The 12,758-nt window shown below is 39.1% G+C and overlaps 1 protein-coding gene and 1 pseudogene across 4 annotated transcripts in view; both read left to right on the top strand.

Annotated features, from left to right (window-relative positions):
* The window catches only part of MCU (mitochondrial calcium uniporter), a 202,763-nt gene extending 196,265 nt beyond the window's left edge, over window positions 1-6,498 (top strand). For 2 of the 4 annotated variants that reach the window (XM_027129932.1, XM_027129930.1), the window contains 3 exons: window positions 3,046-3,162; window positions 4,533-4,596; window positions 5,843-6,498. In XM_027129932.1, coding sequence (XP_026985733.1) covers window positions 3,046-3,162; window positions 4,533-4,596; window positions 5,843-5,946 — 285 coding nt within the window. In that variant the 3' untranslated portion in view covers window positions 5,947-6,498. Of the gene's footprint in view, window positions 1-3,045; window positions 3,163-4,532 lie in introns of all 4 variants that reach the window. The other 2 variants (XR_003437879.1, XM_027129931.1) reach the window with 1 other exon arrangement.
* Window positions 6,499-11,104: 4,606 nt separating this feature from the next.
* LOC113632601 (mirror-image polydactyly gene 1 protein pseudogene) lies at window positions 11,105-12,335 on the top strand (annotated as a pseudogene).
* The last annotated feature ends 423 nt before the right edge of the window (window positions 12,336-12,758 follow it).

Genomic DNA, 12,758 nt, shown 5'->3' with positions numbered 1-12,758 from the left:
TTTATGTATAGCTGATTCACTTTGTTATAAAGCAGAAACTAACACACCATTGTAAAGCAATTATACTCCAATAAAGATGTTAAAAAATAAATAAGTAACCAAATAAATAAATCATGCAAAATATGTACAAGACCTCTATGTAGAGAAACATAAAATTATAGGAGAGTTAATAAATATAATGATAGAGCATGTTCATGGACTAGAAAAGTAAATAGTGCAAAAATGTTGGTCTTATCCACATTGATCTATTAGATTCAGTGCAGTCCCAGTCAGAATCCCAACAGATTTGGAGTTGGGGGAAGATATTTTAATAAACTGATTCTAAAATGTATATTGAAATACAGAGGACTAAGAAAAGTAATAAACACTTGAAGAAAAACTAGGTAAGAGGATTTACTCTCAGATATGAAGACTGCAGCTTTAATTACAATACTGCAGTGATTAAGACAGTGACACAGGGATGGACAAATAGTCCAGTGGAATAGAAGAGAGAAGTAGAAATAGACCTAGTATAAATGAACTTTTGATTTTAAAAAAATGGCACTGCAGGGAAAGAGTTTTTTGATAAATGGTGCTAGGACAATTGAATATCCATATAGAAAAAAGAAATGACCCCATCCTTACACTATAAACAAAAATTAATTCCAGACAGATTGTTGATCTAAATATAAAAGGTAACACGATGAAGCTCCTGGAAGATAATATAGAATATCTTAATTACTGTGGAATAGGGAATGATTTTTTACACAGAATGAAAAATGTTAACCGTAAAGAATAGGAACGATAAATTAGGCTATATTAACATTAAGGACATCTGTTTATTAAAGAGCACCATGAAGAGGGAGAGTGGGCTGGGAGGAGATGTTTCCAGTATGTATATCCAACAAAGGATCCATATCCATAATATAGCAACAAATCCTACAAATCAGTAAGAAAAAGACACACAATCCAGTAGGGAAAAAATGGCAAGAGGTTTGTACAGGCACTTCTAAACGAGGATATGCAAATGGCCAATAATATAAAAGAGGATATGAAAAGGCCTCAGCCTCATGAGTGATCAGGAAAATGCTATATCTCTTCAAGAGAAATAAAAACGTGTCCACACAAAAATTTGTACACAAATGTTCATAGCAAGATTATTCATAATAGCCAGAAAGTGGAAAAAACCCAAATGTCTATCAATTGACAAATAGATAAATAAAATGTAGCACAGTGGTCCCCAACCTTTTTGGCACCAGGGACCGGTTTTGTGGAAGATGATTTTTCCCTGGGGGAGGGGATGGCAGGGGATGGTTCAGGCGGTAATGCGAGGGATGGGGAGCGGCAGAGGAAGCTTTGCTGGCTCGCCCACTGCTCACCTCCTGCTGTGCGGCCCAGTTCCTAACAGGCCGCAGACCGCTACCAGTCTGCAGCTGGGAGGTTGGGGACCCCTGATGTAGCATATTCCATTTAATGGAATATTATTTGTCAATAAAAAGAAATAATGCACTGATACATGCTACAAATAGATGAGCCTTGAAAGAAGCCAGACACAAAAGGCTTTTTTACAATTCCACTTGTGAAATATCCAGAAAAGGCAAATCTATAGAGACAGAAAGGCTAGTAGTTAACTTAGAACTGGAAGTATGGAGGGAAATAGGAAGTGATGTTAAAGGGTATGTATGGGGTTTCTTTGGGGGATGATGAAAATATTCTAAAAATTATTGTAGTAATGGTTGTACAATCCTGACTATGCTAAAAAGCATTGACTATTATACTTTAAATGGGTAAATTGTATGGTATCTCAAGTAAAGTTGTTTTTAAAATGTAGTAATATAAATAATATAAATTAGGAGTTTGGGATTAACATATACAAACTATATAAAATAGATAACCAACAAGGACCTATAGTATAGCACAGGGAACTATACTCAATATTTTGTAATAACCTGTAAGGGAACAGAACCTGAGGTAGTATTTCTGCCTAACTCGTTTTTTAACTGACAATACCAGGTATTGGCAAGTAGGTGAAGTGATGGCAACTCATGTCCTGCTTATGGGAGTATAACTGGTACAACCATTTTGATATCACTCCTTAAATTTGAACACAAGCATACGTTATGGTCCAGAATTTCCATTCATAGGTTTATACCGAACAGAAGATAAGTCCAGAGATGATCTTGACAGCATTATTTACAACAGCTAAAACCTAGAAACAACCCAAAAATCTATCAGTAGTACAACAGATAAATAAATTGTGATGTAGCCACACAATAGAATATAACATATCAATGGAAATGAACAGACTACAGCTACACGCAAAAGATGAATGTCACAAACATGATATTGAGTGAAAGTAGCCATACACAATGCATACTATCTGACTCCATTTTTATAAATTTCAAAAAACTCAGCTGTAGAGCTCAGGGGAGTGTATGCTTAAGTAAGAAAGCTGTAAAGAGAGCAGGAAAACAGTTACTATAAAAGTCAAGATAGTGATTACTTTGGTGGGGAAGGAGGGGTTAGTAATTGGAAAGGGGCAGGAAGGGGGCTTGTGAGTTACTGGTGGTATTCTATTTTCTCTGTCTGGTGATGATTAACATTTATTACGTGATGATGATTCTTTATGATGTACATTTTTTGTGTGTGTACTCTTCTGTGTGTGTTGTGCAATAAAAAATGTTTAAGAGGGCTTCCCTGGTGGCGCAGTGGTTGAGAGTCCGCCTGCCGATGCAGGGGACACGCGTTCGTGCCCCGGTCCGGGAAGATCCTACATGCCGCGGAGTGGCTGGGCCCGTGAGCCATGGCCGCTGAGCTTGCGCATCCAGAGCCTGTGCTCCGCAACGGGAGAGGCCACAACAGTGAGAGGCCCACGTACCGCAAAAGCAAAAACAAAAAACAAAACAAAACAAAAAAATGTTTAAGAAATAAATACTTAATATAGCACATGTCAGTAGTATATCTTTATATATGCTCATGTATATTGAATCTAATCAACAGTAAATGCTTATTTTGTGAAGATAGTGTGCTAAGGAGTATAATTTAATTTCTTCTTTATTTTTGTAGGAATATGTTTATCCAGAAGCCAGAGACAGACAATACTTATTATTTTTCCATAAAGGAGCCAAAAAGTCACGTTTTGACCTAGAGAAATACAATCAACTCAAAGATGCAATTGCTCAGGTAAGTTTTACAAAAATTAAAGTAAATCCCAGCCTCATCTTGTATGGCATTATCGTCATCATCGTCGTCTACAGTCAAGTACTTAGATGCGTAAACTCTGAAAGAATGATCCAATCCTCTTCTTCCTATGTAAATTATTCCTCAGTTGATAAAAATGACTATTTTACATGGTCAATGCTCCAGAAAGTTTTATAACACAAGCAGATGAAAAGATAATGAGTCCTATCTATCCTTTTATCACTAGCATATTGAAATTTTTAAACCTATTTTTATATTTTTCATTTTGTTTCTTTAGAGAGGTCTGTTTTTACTTTTCTCTCTTTTTTAATTTTTTCTGCAATTGACCCAAAGATCTCTCACCTGAGATGTGTGGTAGCAATGGAGCCAAAATAAAATCCGGGTCAGAGAGAGACTACTAGAAATGTTTGCTAGGTGCAGGTGAGAGATTATTGAGCTAGAAATGTTTTTTTAAAGACTGATATCTTATTTTTCATAACAGCTACCTCTTTCACATTTCTGATTGTGCCTCCCCCTCACTCTGATATCTTTGATTTTGGTGAAGAAATCCTCATTCCTTTTCTCTGCAGTCTTTCATGACTTTAGAGATTTTTTTTATAAACCTCTGGAAGCCCTTCCATTCTCTTTAATGTTTAATTACTCTTCTCTGGACCTTCTCTGCCTTCTCTGTCCCTTTTTGGTGACGGGGTTGTGCTTTGAATAGGCTTAATTCATCTCCCTGCCTTGGCCTAAGTGAATTCTTACCTTCTGTTGCTCTGTGTGGTGGTTCTCAACTGGAGGGAATGCGTCAGAATCATCTCTGGAGCTATTAAAAATACAGGTGCTTCAGCCCCCCCCAAACCTATTAATCCAACTCCTCAGGGGTGAGGCCCAAGCACGTGTGAGTTTTGAAAGTGCTGCAGTTGACTGCACATCCCTGTTTTAAAAGTTCCTGATAAGTGAAAAACTTAAACAACTACTAGACAAATAACTAAAGTCTTGAGGAGCATAAATTTGAATTCTGGCTCCAGGCAAAAAGTTTGTAAAAGGGCTTCTCTCTGGAGAAATGCCATCAAGGTGCATCAGTTGCTCCCACATTCTTGAGCCCCTGATCCTGCCCTGTTGATTGCACAGTCTTTTCTGGAGGCTCTGTTGATAGCTGAAACTGCCAGGACAGACTTCTGTTTCTGTCCTGCTTTGTTGTCCTGTGCCTTTAACATTCTTTGCCTCTGAGGCACTCTTACTTTGAGAGTGATTGAGATGATTTCTCTGACTCATAGTGATGGAGGACAGACAGTTTCCTCTTCTCAGGAGACAGTAATATCATTGAAAGCTTGGCTAGCCAGTTTTCTCACCTTTTGTTTCTATTTTAGGCAGAAATGGACCTTAAGAGACTGAGAGACCCATTACAAGTGCATCTGCCCCTCCGACAGATTGGTGAGGAAGATTGATCTGCAGAGAGCCTCTGAATCCCAGCAGAAAGAACACCTGTTTATAACTATGGCCTTTTTAATTAAAGCATTGCAGGTGGAAGCTGGGAGCCACGTCTGGGTAGAGGGTTTTTAACTTTAATTAAAAAACAAAAACAAAAAGATCTTAGGGAAGAAAGGAATGTTAAAATCTGACCATCAGGCTTTGTGGAATATAAGCTCAAAGGGCTTAGTGAATATTGTCTTAATCAAGAATCTCAGTTTCTGGATGAAAATCATGTATTATTATTATAGTTGAGAGAAAGTGATGCTAGGGGTGTTGTTTCTTGCATCTTCTTTTCAGGGTCAGCAAAATAGTAACACACCAGCACCCCACTCAGCTCTAAATTTTTTTTTAATTTAACTTTTCTTATTTTTGACATAGCAGTAAATAAATATACCAGAAAAGCAAACCCTCAAGATATGTGGGTGGCAAACAGAGTCTGAGCCCATGTCATTAGCATTTATTTTAGATTGGACCCAGTCTCTGCAAAGTTACCAGGAATCTCTCCCGTTTGTGCCCCATTTCTGACCACCCACACCTGTTGGTACACTAATTTTATCCATATGATAATTGGAACCAACTTATGACTGTTCGATAATTGACACTTTGGATTATCCCTTAATACCTTCTTAAATGTCTCAATATTCCAGTTCTCTGGATCACTGTCTAGAAATAATTGGCAACAATGCATGAGGTTTTTTTGTTTTGTTTTGTTTTTTACTAATTAATCTTTAAGAGGAGGACAGATTTCCCTCCTTTATTTGACTATCCCATTGATACTCCCCTCTCCCTCCACAGCTAAAGCCAGAGGCGGAGTGTTCAGCTGTATTACCAAATCAGGAAGATGTAAGGTTTACAAAATGGCTAAAAACCATGGCTCTGTAGCCATTTCAGAACCAGAATAGTTTCACTGCTGTTAATCTGTTTGTGTGACAGCATTCCAGGCCACCCAGATGGCACTACCTTGTCTGGAGGCCTTGTTAATCTCGAAGGACACACACTCCCACGCTGTTTGTGAGCCCTCCCACCTCCACCACTTCAGTAGTTGTAAATCAAGTGTGTGGATCTCAAAGGGTGCAGTTTATCTTTGTACAGGAATACATTTCTATGGCTTCTTTCAGCCTACCCTCTTCACCCTATTTTTTCTTAAATTGAGAGAAAAAGGAGTTAATCTTATACTCTATCAAAATATTTTCTACCATATTTCCAGATGACATCACACTTGAAGAGTCAAAGGAATCTGTGTCTACTATCCTGCTTTTAACTACTGCGGGGGCAGGATGGAAAGGATGTTGGGGCTTGCCGCACAGCTGATTGATTGGCTTTTTTCTTTCACATGATTGATCCCTCTTCATTGTGGCAAGGGGTTTCTTTCTCTTTTTCTTCCTCCTTTGGGATCATTGTGTATGAAGAGAAACACTTTAAACGACAAACCCAGACTGCAGGTGCCTTGCAGAGGTTGAAGGCCAGCCAGGATTGCTGCTGCTGTTCCAGCCACCACCCCTTCCACTGGCATGACGGAATGAAAGGATGCATGTCTCCACTTCTCATCCCTCCTCCCACTTCCTTCCCCACCCGCCCCCCCAGTCGTTCAACCCCCTTCCCTCATTTATTTCTGTTAAGTTGTGTGAATTATTTTTAAACCATTTATCCTGTTTGTACGCAGGGTTTTTAAGAAGAAACAGCACAGTGCAATGAGCAAATCCTTTCAGGGTGTGTGGGAGGCAAGGGGAGGGAGAACGTGGAGAAAAGTCCTTTAAACAAATAGCAAAATATTGAACATGTGTAAAATCCTGTATCATTTATGAAATATGTATAAAAAGCAATGTACCTTCTGGAACAATAAATACTTATTCAATTTTTGAACTATAGCATCTCATTCTTTAAAGCAAAACAACCAAGATCAGAAACAAAAACAAGCTTATTCTGATTCAAGGTGGAAAAGTTTTTACCTCTAAAATTAATTTTTATAAAAATACCATTTTGAAATTAAGTTTTGTTCCTGGAGCCTATATTTTTACAAGGCATTTCATGAATTCTTCCTGAACTTAAGATGGTCAATATTTTCCTAGTTTTCCAGAGCCACTAGAGGTTCGGTGACCTTTGCAACTGTGATAGAGCCAAGGACAGCACTGACACTAATATCCTTATCTCCTGATTAACAGGAAATATCTCCATTATATCAGATCATCAGATTGCCCAGTGTGGTCTCCTGGACTCCAGAAACTTGTTCAAGGATGAATTAAGATCAAATACTCATTATTTTAAGAGTTTGTATCAAATTTATAATGATCACCAAATGGGAAAATATCACATGCCACCTAGTCCATCGAAGGCATATCAAAAAGCATGTATTAAATGTCTGCATTAAGTGCAGTGTGAGATGTACTAAGAACCTCCACAGCTACAGTCCTGCCTCTCCTGGCAGCTCACAGCAACCGAACACAAACATCCCTAAGATATGTAAGGTTTAAGAAGATAAGATTGAAAATATTAAGCCATTGTTTGCATTCAACAAATAATAACTACACCCATGCACCTATGGTCAACTACGACAAAGGAGGCAAGAATATACAATGGAGAAAAGAGTCTCTTCAATAAGTGGTGCTGGGAAGACTGGACAGCTACATGTAAAAGAATGAAATTAGAACACTTCTTAACACCATACACAAAAATAAACTCAAAATGGATGAAAGACCTAAATGTAAGGCCGGATACTATAAAGCTCTTAAAGGAAAACATAAGCAGAACACTCTTTGACATAAATCACAGCAATATCTTTTTTGATCCACCTCCTAGAGTAACAAAAATAAATGAGACCTAATTAAGCTTGAAAGCTTTTGCACAACAAAGGAAACTATAAACAAAATGAAAAGACAACCCACAGAGTGGGAGAAAATATTTGCAAAGCAACCAACAAGGGATTAATCTCCAAAATATACAAACAGCTCATGCAGCTCAATGTCAAAAAAAAATCCTATCAAAAAATGGGCAGATTTAAATAGACATTTCTCCAAAGAAGACATACAGATGGCCAAAAAGCATGTGAAAAGATGCTCAACATCACTAATGATTAGAGAAATGCATATCAAAACTACAATGAGGTATCACCTCACACCAGTCAGAATGGCCATCATCAAAAAACCTACAAACAATAAATGCTGGAGAAGGTGTGGAGAAAAGGGAACCCTCCTACACTGTCGGTGGGAATGTAAATTGTTACAACCATTATGGAGAACAAAACAGTATGGAGGTTCCTTAAAAACTAAATATAGAACTATCATATGATCCAGCAATCCTACTCCTAGGCATATATCTGGAGAAAACCATAATTTAAAAAGATACATGCACCCCAATGTTCATTGCAGCACTATTTACAATAGCCAAGACGTGGAAGCAACCTAAATGTCCATCAACAGAGGAATGGGTAAAGAAGATGTGGTACATATATACAGTGGAATATTACTCAGCCATAAAAAAGAATGAAGTAGCACCATTTGCAGCAACATGGATGGACCTAGAGATTATCATACTAAGTGAAGTAAGTCAGACAGAGAAAGACAAATATCATATGATATCACTTATATGTGGAATCTAATAAAAAAGTGATACAAATGAACTTATTTACAAAACAGAAACAGACTCACAGATCTCAAAATCAAACTTATGGTTGCCAGAGGGGAAACATGGGGAGAAGTGATAAATAAGGAGTTTGGGATTAACATATGCACACTACTATATATATAATAGATAACTAATAAGGACCTACTGTATAGCACAGGAAACTCTACTAAATATTCTGTAATAACATATGGGAAAAGAACCTGAAAAAGAATGGATCTATGTATATATATAACTATTCACTTTGCTGTACAGCTGAAACTAACACAACATTCTAAGTCAACTATATTCCAGTAAAAAAAAAATTTTTTTTAAGGCAAATAATAACTACATATTCCACAACATCCTCTTAGGCTCTGGTGAATAATGGAGAGTGTTAAATCCATTAGTGAGCATAGGTAATGCAGTTTCGCTAAGGGATCATAGACTTTTAGAGCTGGAGAAAGTAAAAGTGTTCTCAGAGTATGGTTCCTGGAACAGCAACCTACCTCTCCAGAAATGCAAGTTCTCCACTCCCTACTGAATCAAACTAGGAGTGGAACCAGCAATCTGTGTTCAGCAAGCACTCCTGGTGATTCTGATGCAAACCATTGACCTCATCAAACCGTGGCTTTAAAGAGAAGGAAACTGAGGCATAGAGAGGGCATCTGTGTCATAACTCATCAGTGAATTCTATGATCAAACAACCAGACTGAGTGAGGATTGGTGAGTATGGTGACTATGGTAAATGGAAAGGATAGAGATCATGTCACACGTACGTACTATTGTATCTTGCCTGTGAGGGTGTAGTGGTAAGCACACAGTAGATGCTTACAAAAACAAATACAAATAGGTTGAATTTTTAAAATCTGTCTGGAAAGATTTCACAGAAATGTGGAACTTCTTAGATTTCGGAATTCAGTTTCACCAAAACTGTTAAGGGTTGTCATTCATTTTTTTTTAAATTTATTTTATTTATTTATTTTTGGCTGCATTAGGTCTTCGTTGCTCTGCGCGGACTTTCTCTAGCTGCGGTGAGTGGAGGCTACTCTTCGTTGTGGTGCACGGGCTTCTCATTGCGGTGGCTTCTCTTGTTGTGGAGAACGGGCTCTAGGCTCGCGGGCTGAGTAGTTGTGGCTCGTGGGTTCTAGAGCGTAGGCTCAGTAGTTGTGGCACACAAGCTTAGTTGCTCCGCGGTACGTGGGATCTTCCCGGACCAGGGCTCGAACCCGTACCCCCTGCATTGGCAGGCGGATTCTTAACAACTGAGCCTCCAGGGAAACCCGGGTTGTCATTCATTTTTATCACTGCCAACAACCTTTAGTTCATTGCTCCCCAAATAAGTCCAAACTCCTTGTCTCCCAAAATGGACTATGTGGTTATTTCCTTAGGATAAATGTATAGGTTAATTTTAACAAGACCTACTGAATATAAAATGACCCACTTTATAAATATTCATTTATGTATGTTTTATAAATGCATCATCCACCGAGCAATCCTTCCACCTTGAAACTGCCCTCAGCTCTTGTGACGACTACTTCTCTGTAAATCTCTGACTACTTCTCAGCCTATTTTGCAGCATCCTCTTCCTCTGCCCACATCTTTATATTAGGCTTCTCCAAGGTCCCATCTTGGACCCCATTTTCCATGAATGATCTCATCCATTCTCCTCCCCCAATTTCAGTTACCGTTTATATGCTGGTAGCTCTCTCAAATTGTTATCCTAGCTCAGATTTCTCCCGAAGAGTACATTGGTTAATCTATCTCCTAACTGATCTATTTCCACCATTCCTGCCTGTGCATTAAATTTGTTCACTGTCACCAGAGTATTTTTGTTTTAATTTCTAATAGCACATACTTTAGAAAAATAGATGCTTACATCTCCCTGCGCACCTCCCTGCACAGAGGAGCCCCAGGCGGGCAGGGAGGCTCCGAGTAAGCATCGGTTGGTGGACGTGGTTCCTGCGCGTCGGGCCTGAGAAGCTCTGGGCAAGAGCGCAGAGTCGGCTCCTGGGGCGGTGCGGGGCGCATCTCAGGTCTCACACTTGTAAGTTTCGGCAAAGAATGCTGTGCTTCTTTAGGCACGCTGAGCCATGCCGTACAAAGCTTCAAATCTTGGCGCAAAATCCAGAGACCTTGCCAGAGCAAACAAGACGTACAAATGGACGACTGGTCAAAAGGGCCTAGATAAGTGGTGGTGGTTATTGCTCTTCCAACCAGCTATGAAAGAAACCTTCATTGCCTGTATTTTATAACCAACCAGTATATTTTAACACCAGGACAGTGCTGCATTAGTCCAGACATAACCCATAGTTATCTTGAACAAGAGACCACTGGGAGAAATAAAAGTACACAGCCAGATGAGCAACTGCCTGTGAATTCTAAGGGAAGCATGCAACAGAAATCCAATGAATTAGTTAATGAAGCTACATATGAGGGCATAGAACTGCCAGAGCAGAGATCAAGGAATTTTCAAGTCATCAGTCCTCATCTAGGTGATGAGAAAGCTCACTGTACCAGAGAAAAATCCAACATTATGGAACATAGAAATAATGATTTGCATTACAAATGTATGATTCCTTGTCAAGTTACTTCAGACTTAGGAGACGATAGCGTTGCTTCTAAAAGAATTGGACATTCTCAAAGCAAGCAATAAAAAGCTTCAAGAAGGGCTTCCCTGGTGGCGCAGTGGTTGAGAGTCCACCTGCCAATGCAGGGGACACAGGTTCGTGCCCCGGTCTGGGAAGATCCCACATGCCGCAGAGTGGCTAGGCCTGTGAGCCATGGCCGCTGAGCCTGCGCGTCCAGAGCCTGTGCTCCGCAACGGGAGAGACCACAACAGTGAGAGGCCCACATACCGCAAAAAAAAAAAAAGCTTCAAGAAAAACTGACTAAAGAAGATAAAGAACAGAGAAAACTAAAGCTTAAACTGGAACTCCAAGAAAAAGCAACAGAAGCTCAAATTGCTGAAAAAACAGCAGCTCTGGTTGAAGAGGTGTATTTCGCAGAGGGAACGTGATGAAGCTATTATGTCTCGACTGCAGTTAGCCAATGAGGAGAGAGATGAAGCAATTGCACGAGCCAAGCATATGGAAGTGTCTCTAAAACTGCTAGAAAATATTAACCCTGAAGAAAATGACATGACATTACAGGAATTACTGAACAGAATAAACAGTGCAGACACAGGGATAGCTATTCAGAAGAATGGAGCTATAACTGTGGATAGAATCTACAAGACCAAGGAATGTAAAAAGAGAATAACTGCAGAAGAAATGAATGCAGTGATTGAAGAACGGGATGCTGCTTTGTCTCAGGTGGAAGTTTTTCTCCCTTTGGAACTAATAAGACTTCTGGATTAGCAGAATCTCAGTTTGCAGAGATGGGAAGCAAAAATCTTGCTATTGGATCACTACAGGTAATAATGAATGAAGCCACTCCTATTTCAACCCCTTGATTCCGGGACCCGTGAATATTGGCTGTGGATGAAAAAGTACTATATGTTGGATTCTGGTTTAGAGTATATACACTGTCATGGAGAACCTTGTCCTAGCCCCACCAGGTATTGCCACCTATCGGGCACTATAATCAAGTCTTCAAAACTCCATTCCACTGTTTTATCAAACTAGCTGTGTCAGGATGATTCAGAACTTGGTAAGATCAGTGTTCATGAGCATGAGCCCATTGCCACACTTCATGTGCTATGAAGTGAGTTCCTTGATCAAAACAATGCTGTGTGGAATCTCATGGTGATATGTAAGGCATTCTATAAGTCCATGGATGGCTGTTTTTGCATAAGCATTGCATTCAGGGAAGCAAGTCCATATCCAGACAAAGTGTTTATTCCAGTAGGAAGAGTAAAGAGCAGTTTTAGTAAGAAGGTAGGAGAATGAAAGTTTGTGATCCAAGAGCAGAGTTTCAGAGTTAAGAATTAAAGAGGACTAAGGACAAGATATGGCCAAGGTTATTGTTTGAAGGTATATTTTATTGGAATAAATGAGTCAAGAAATTGTGAGGCTAGAGTGTTGCATGGGTGATTCTTGCTTTTATCTAGAATATTGGCAAGAAAAAAAATTTTTTAATGTGGGAAAGTAACCTTTGTTGTCAAATCACAGTGGTACAGATGAGAAGCAAGTCATCCAAATCAGTGCTTCTCAAACTGTGGTGAAAACCAGTTTAAAAAAACGTTGTTCCAATGTGTTATGGGCCACTACTTTTATAACGTATAATAAAAATGACTTATTAAAAAAACTAAAAAATGTGAGAGAAGGGAAAAGACACCACACGAAGTGGTCAGTGAAACTCAGGATGTGAGACGTTCTATAGGACAAAAGACTGGGTTTCTTCAACAAGTAGCATGGGAGGTGGAGGGACTGTTATAGATTAAAAGAATTTAAGAGACCCAACCACAAGCAATGTATAGCTCTTGTTTGTTTTGTTTTGTTATAAATTTATTTTATTTATTTATTTATTTTTGGCTGCATTGGGTCTTCGTTGCTGCACGCGGGCTTTCTCTAGTTGCGGTGAGC

This window comes from Aethalodelphis obliquidens, unplaced genomic scaffold (assembly GCF_003676395.1).
Source record: "Aethalodelphis obliquidens isolate GAN/ISIS:26980383/991018 unplaced genomic scaffold, ASM367639v1 scaffold37, whole genome shotgun sequence".
Taxonomy (NCBI): domain Eukaryota; kingdom Metazoa; phylum Chordata; class Mammalia; order Artiodactyla; family Delphinidae; genus Aethalodelphis; species Aethalodelphis obliquidens.
Note: the sequence above shows the minus strand (reverse complement) of the source record. Positions and strands in the feature narration are given on the sequence as shown.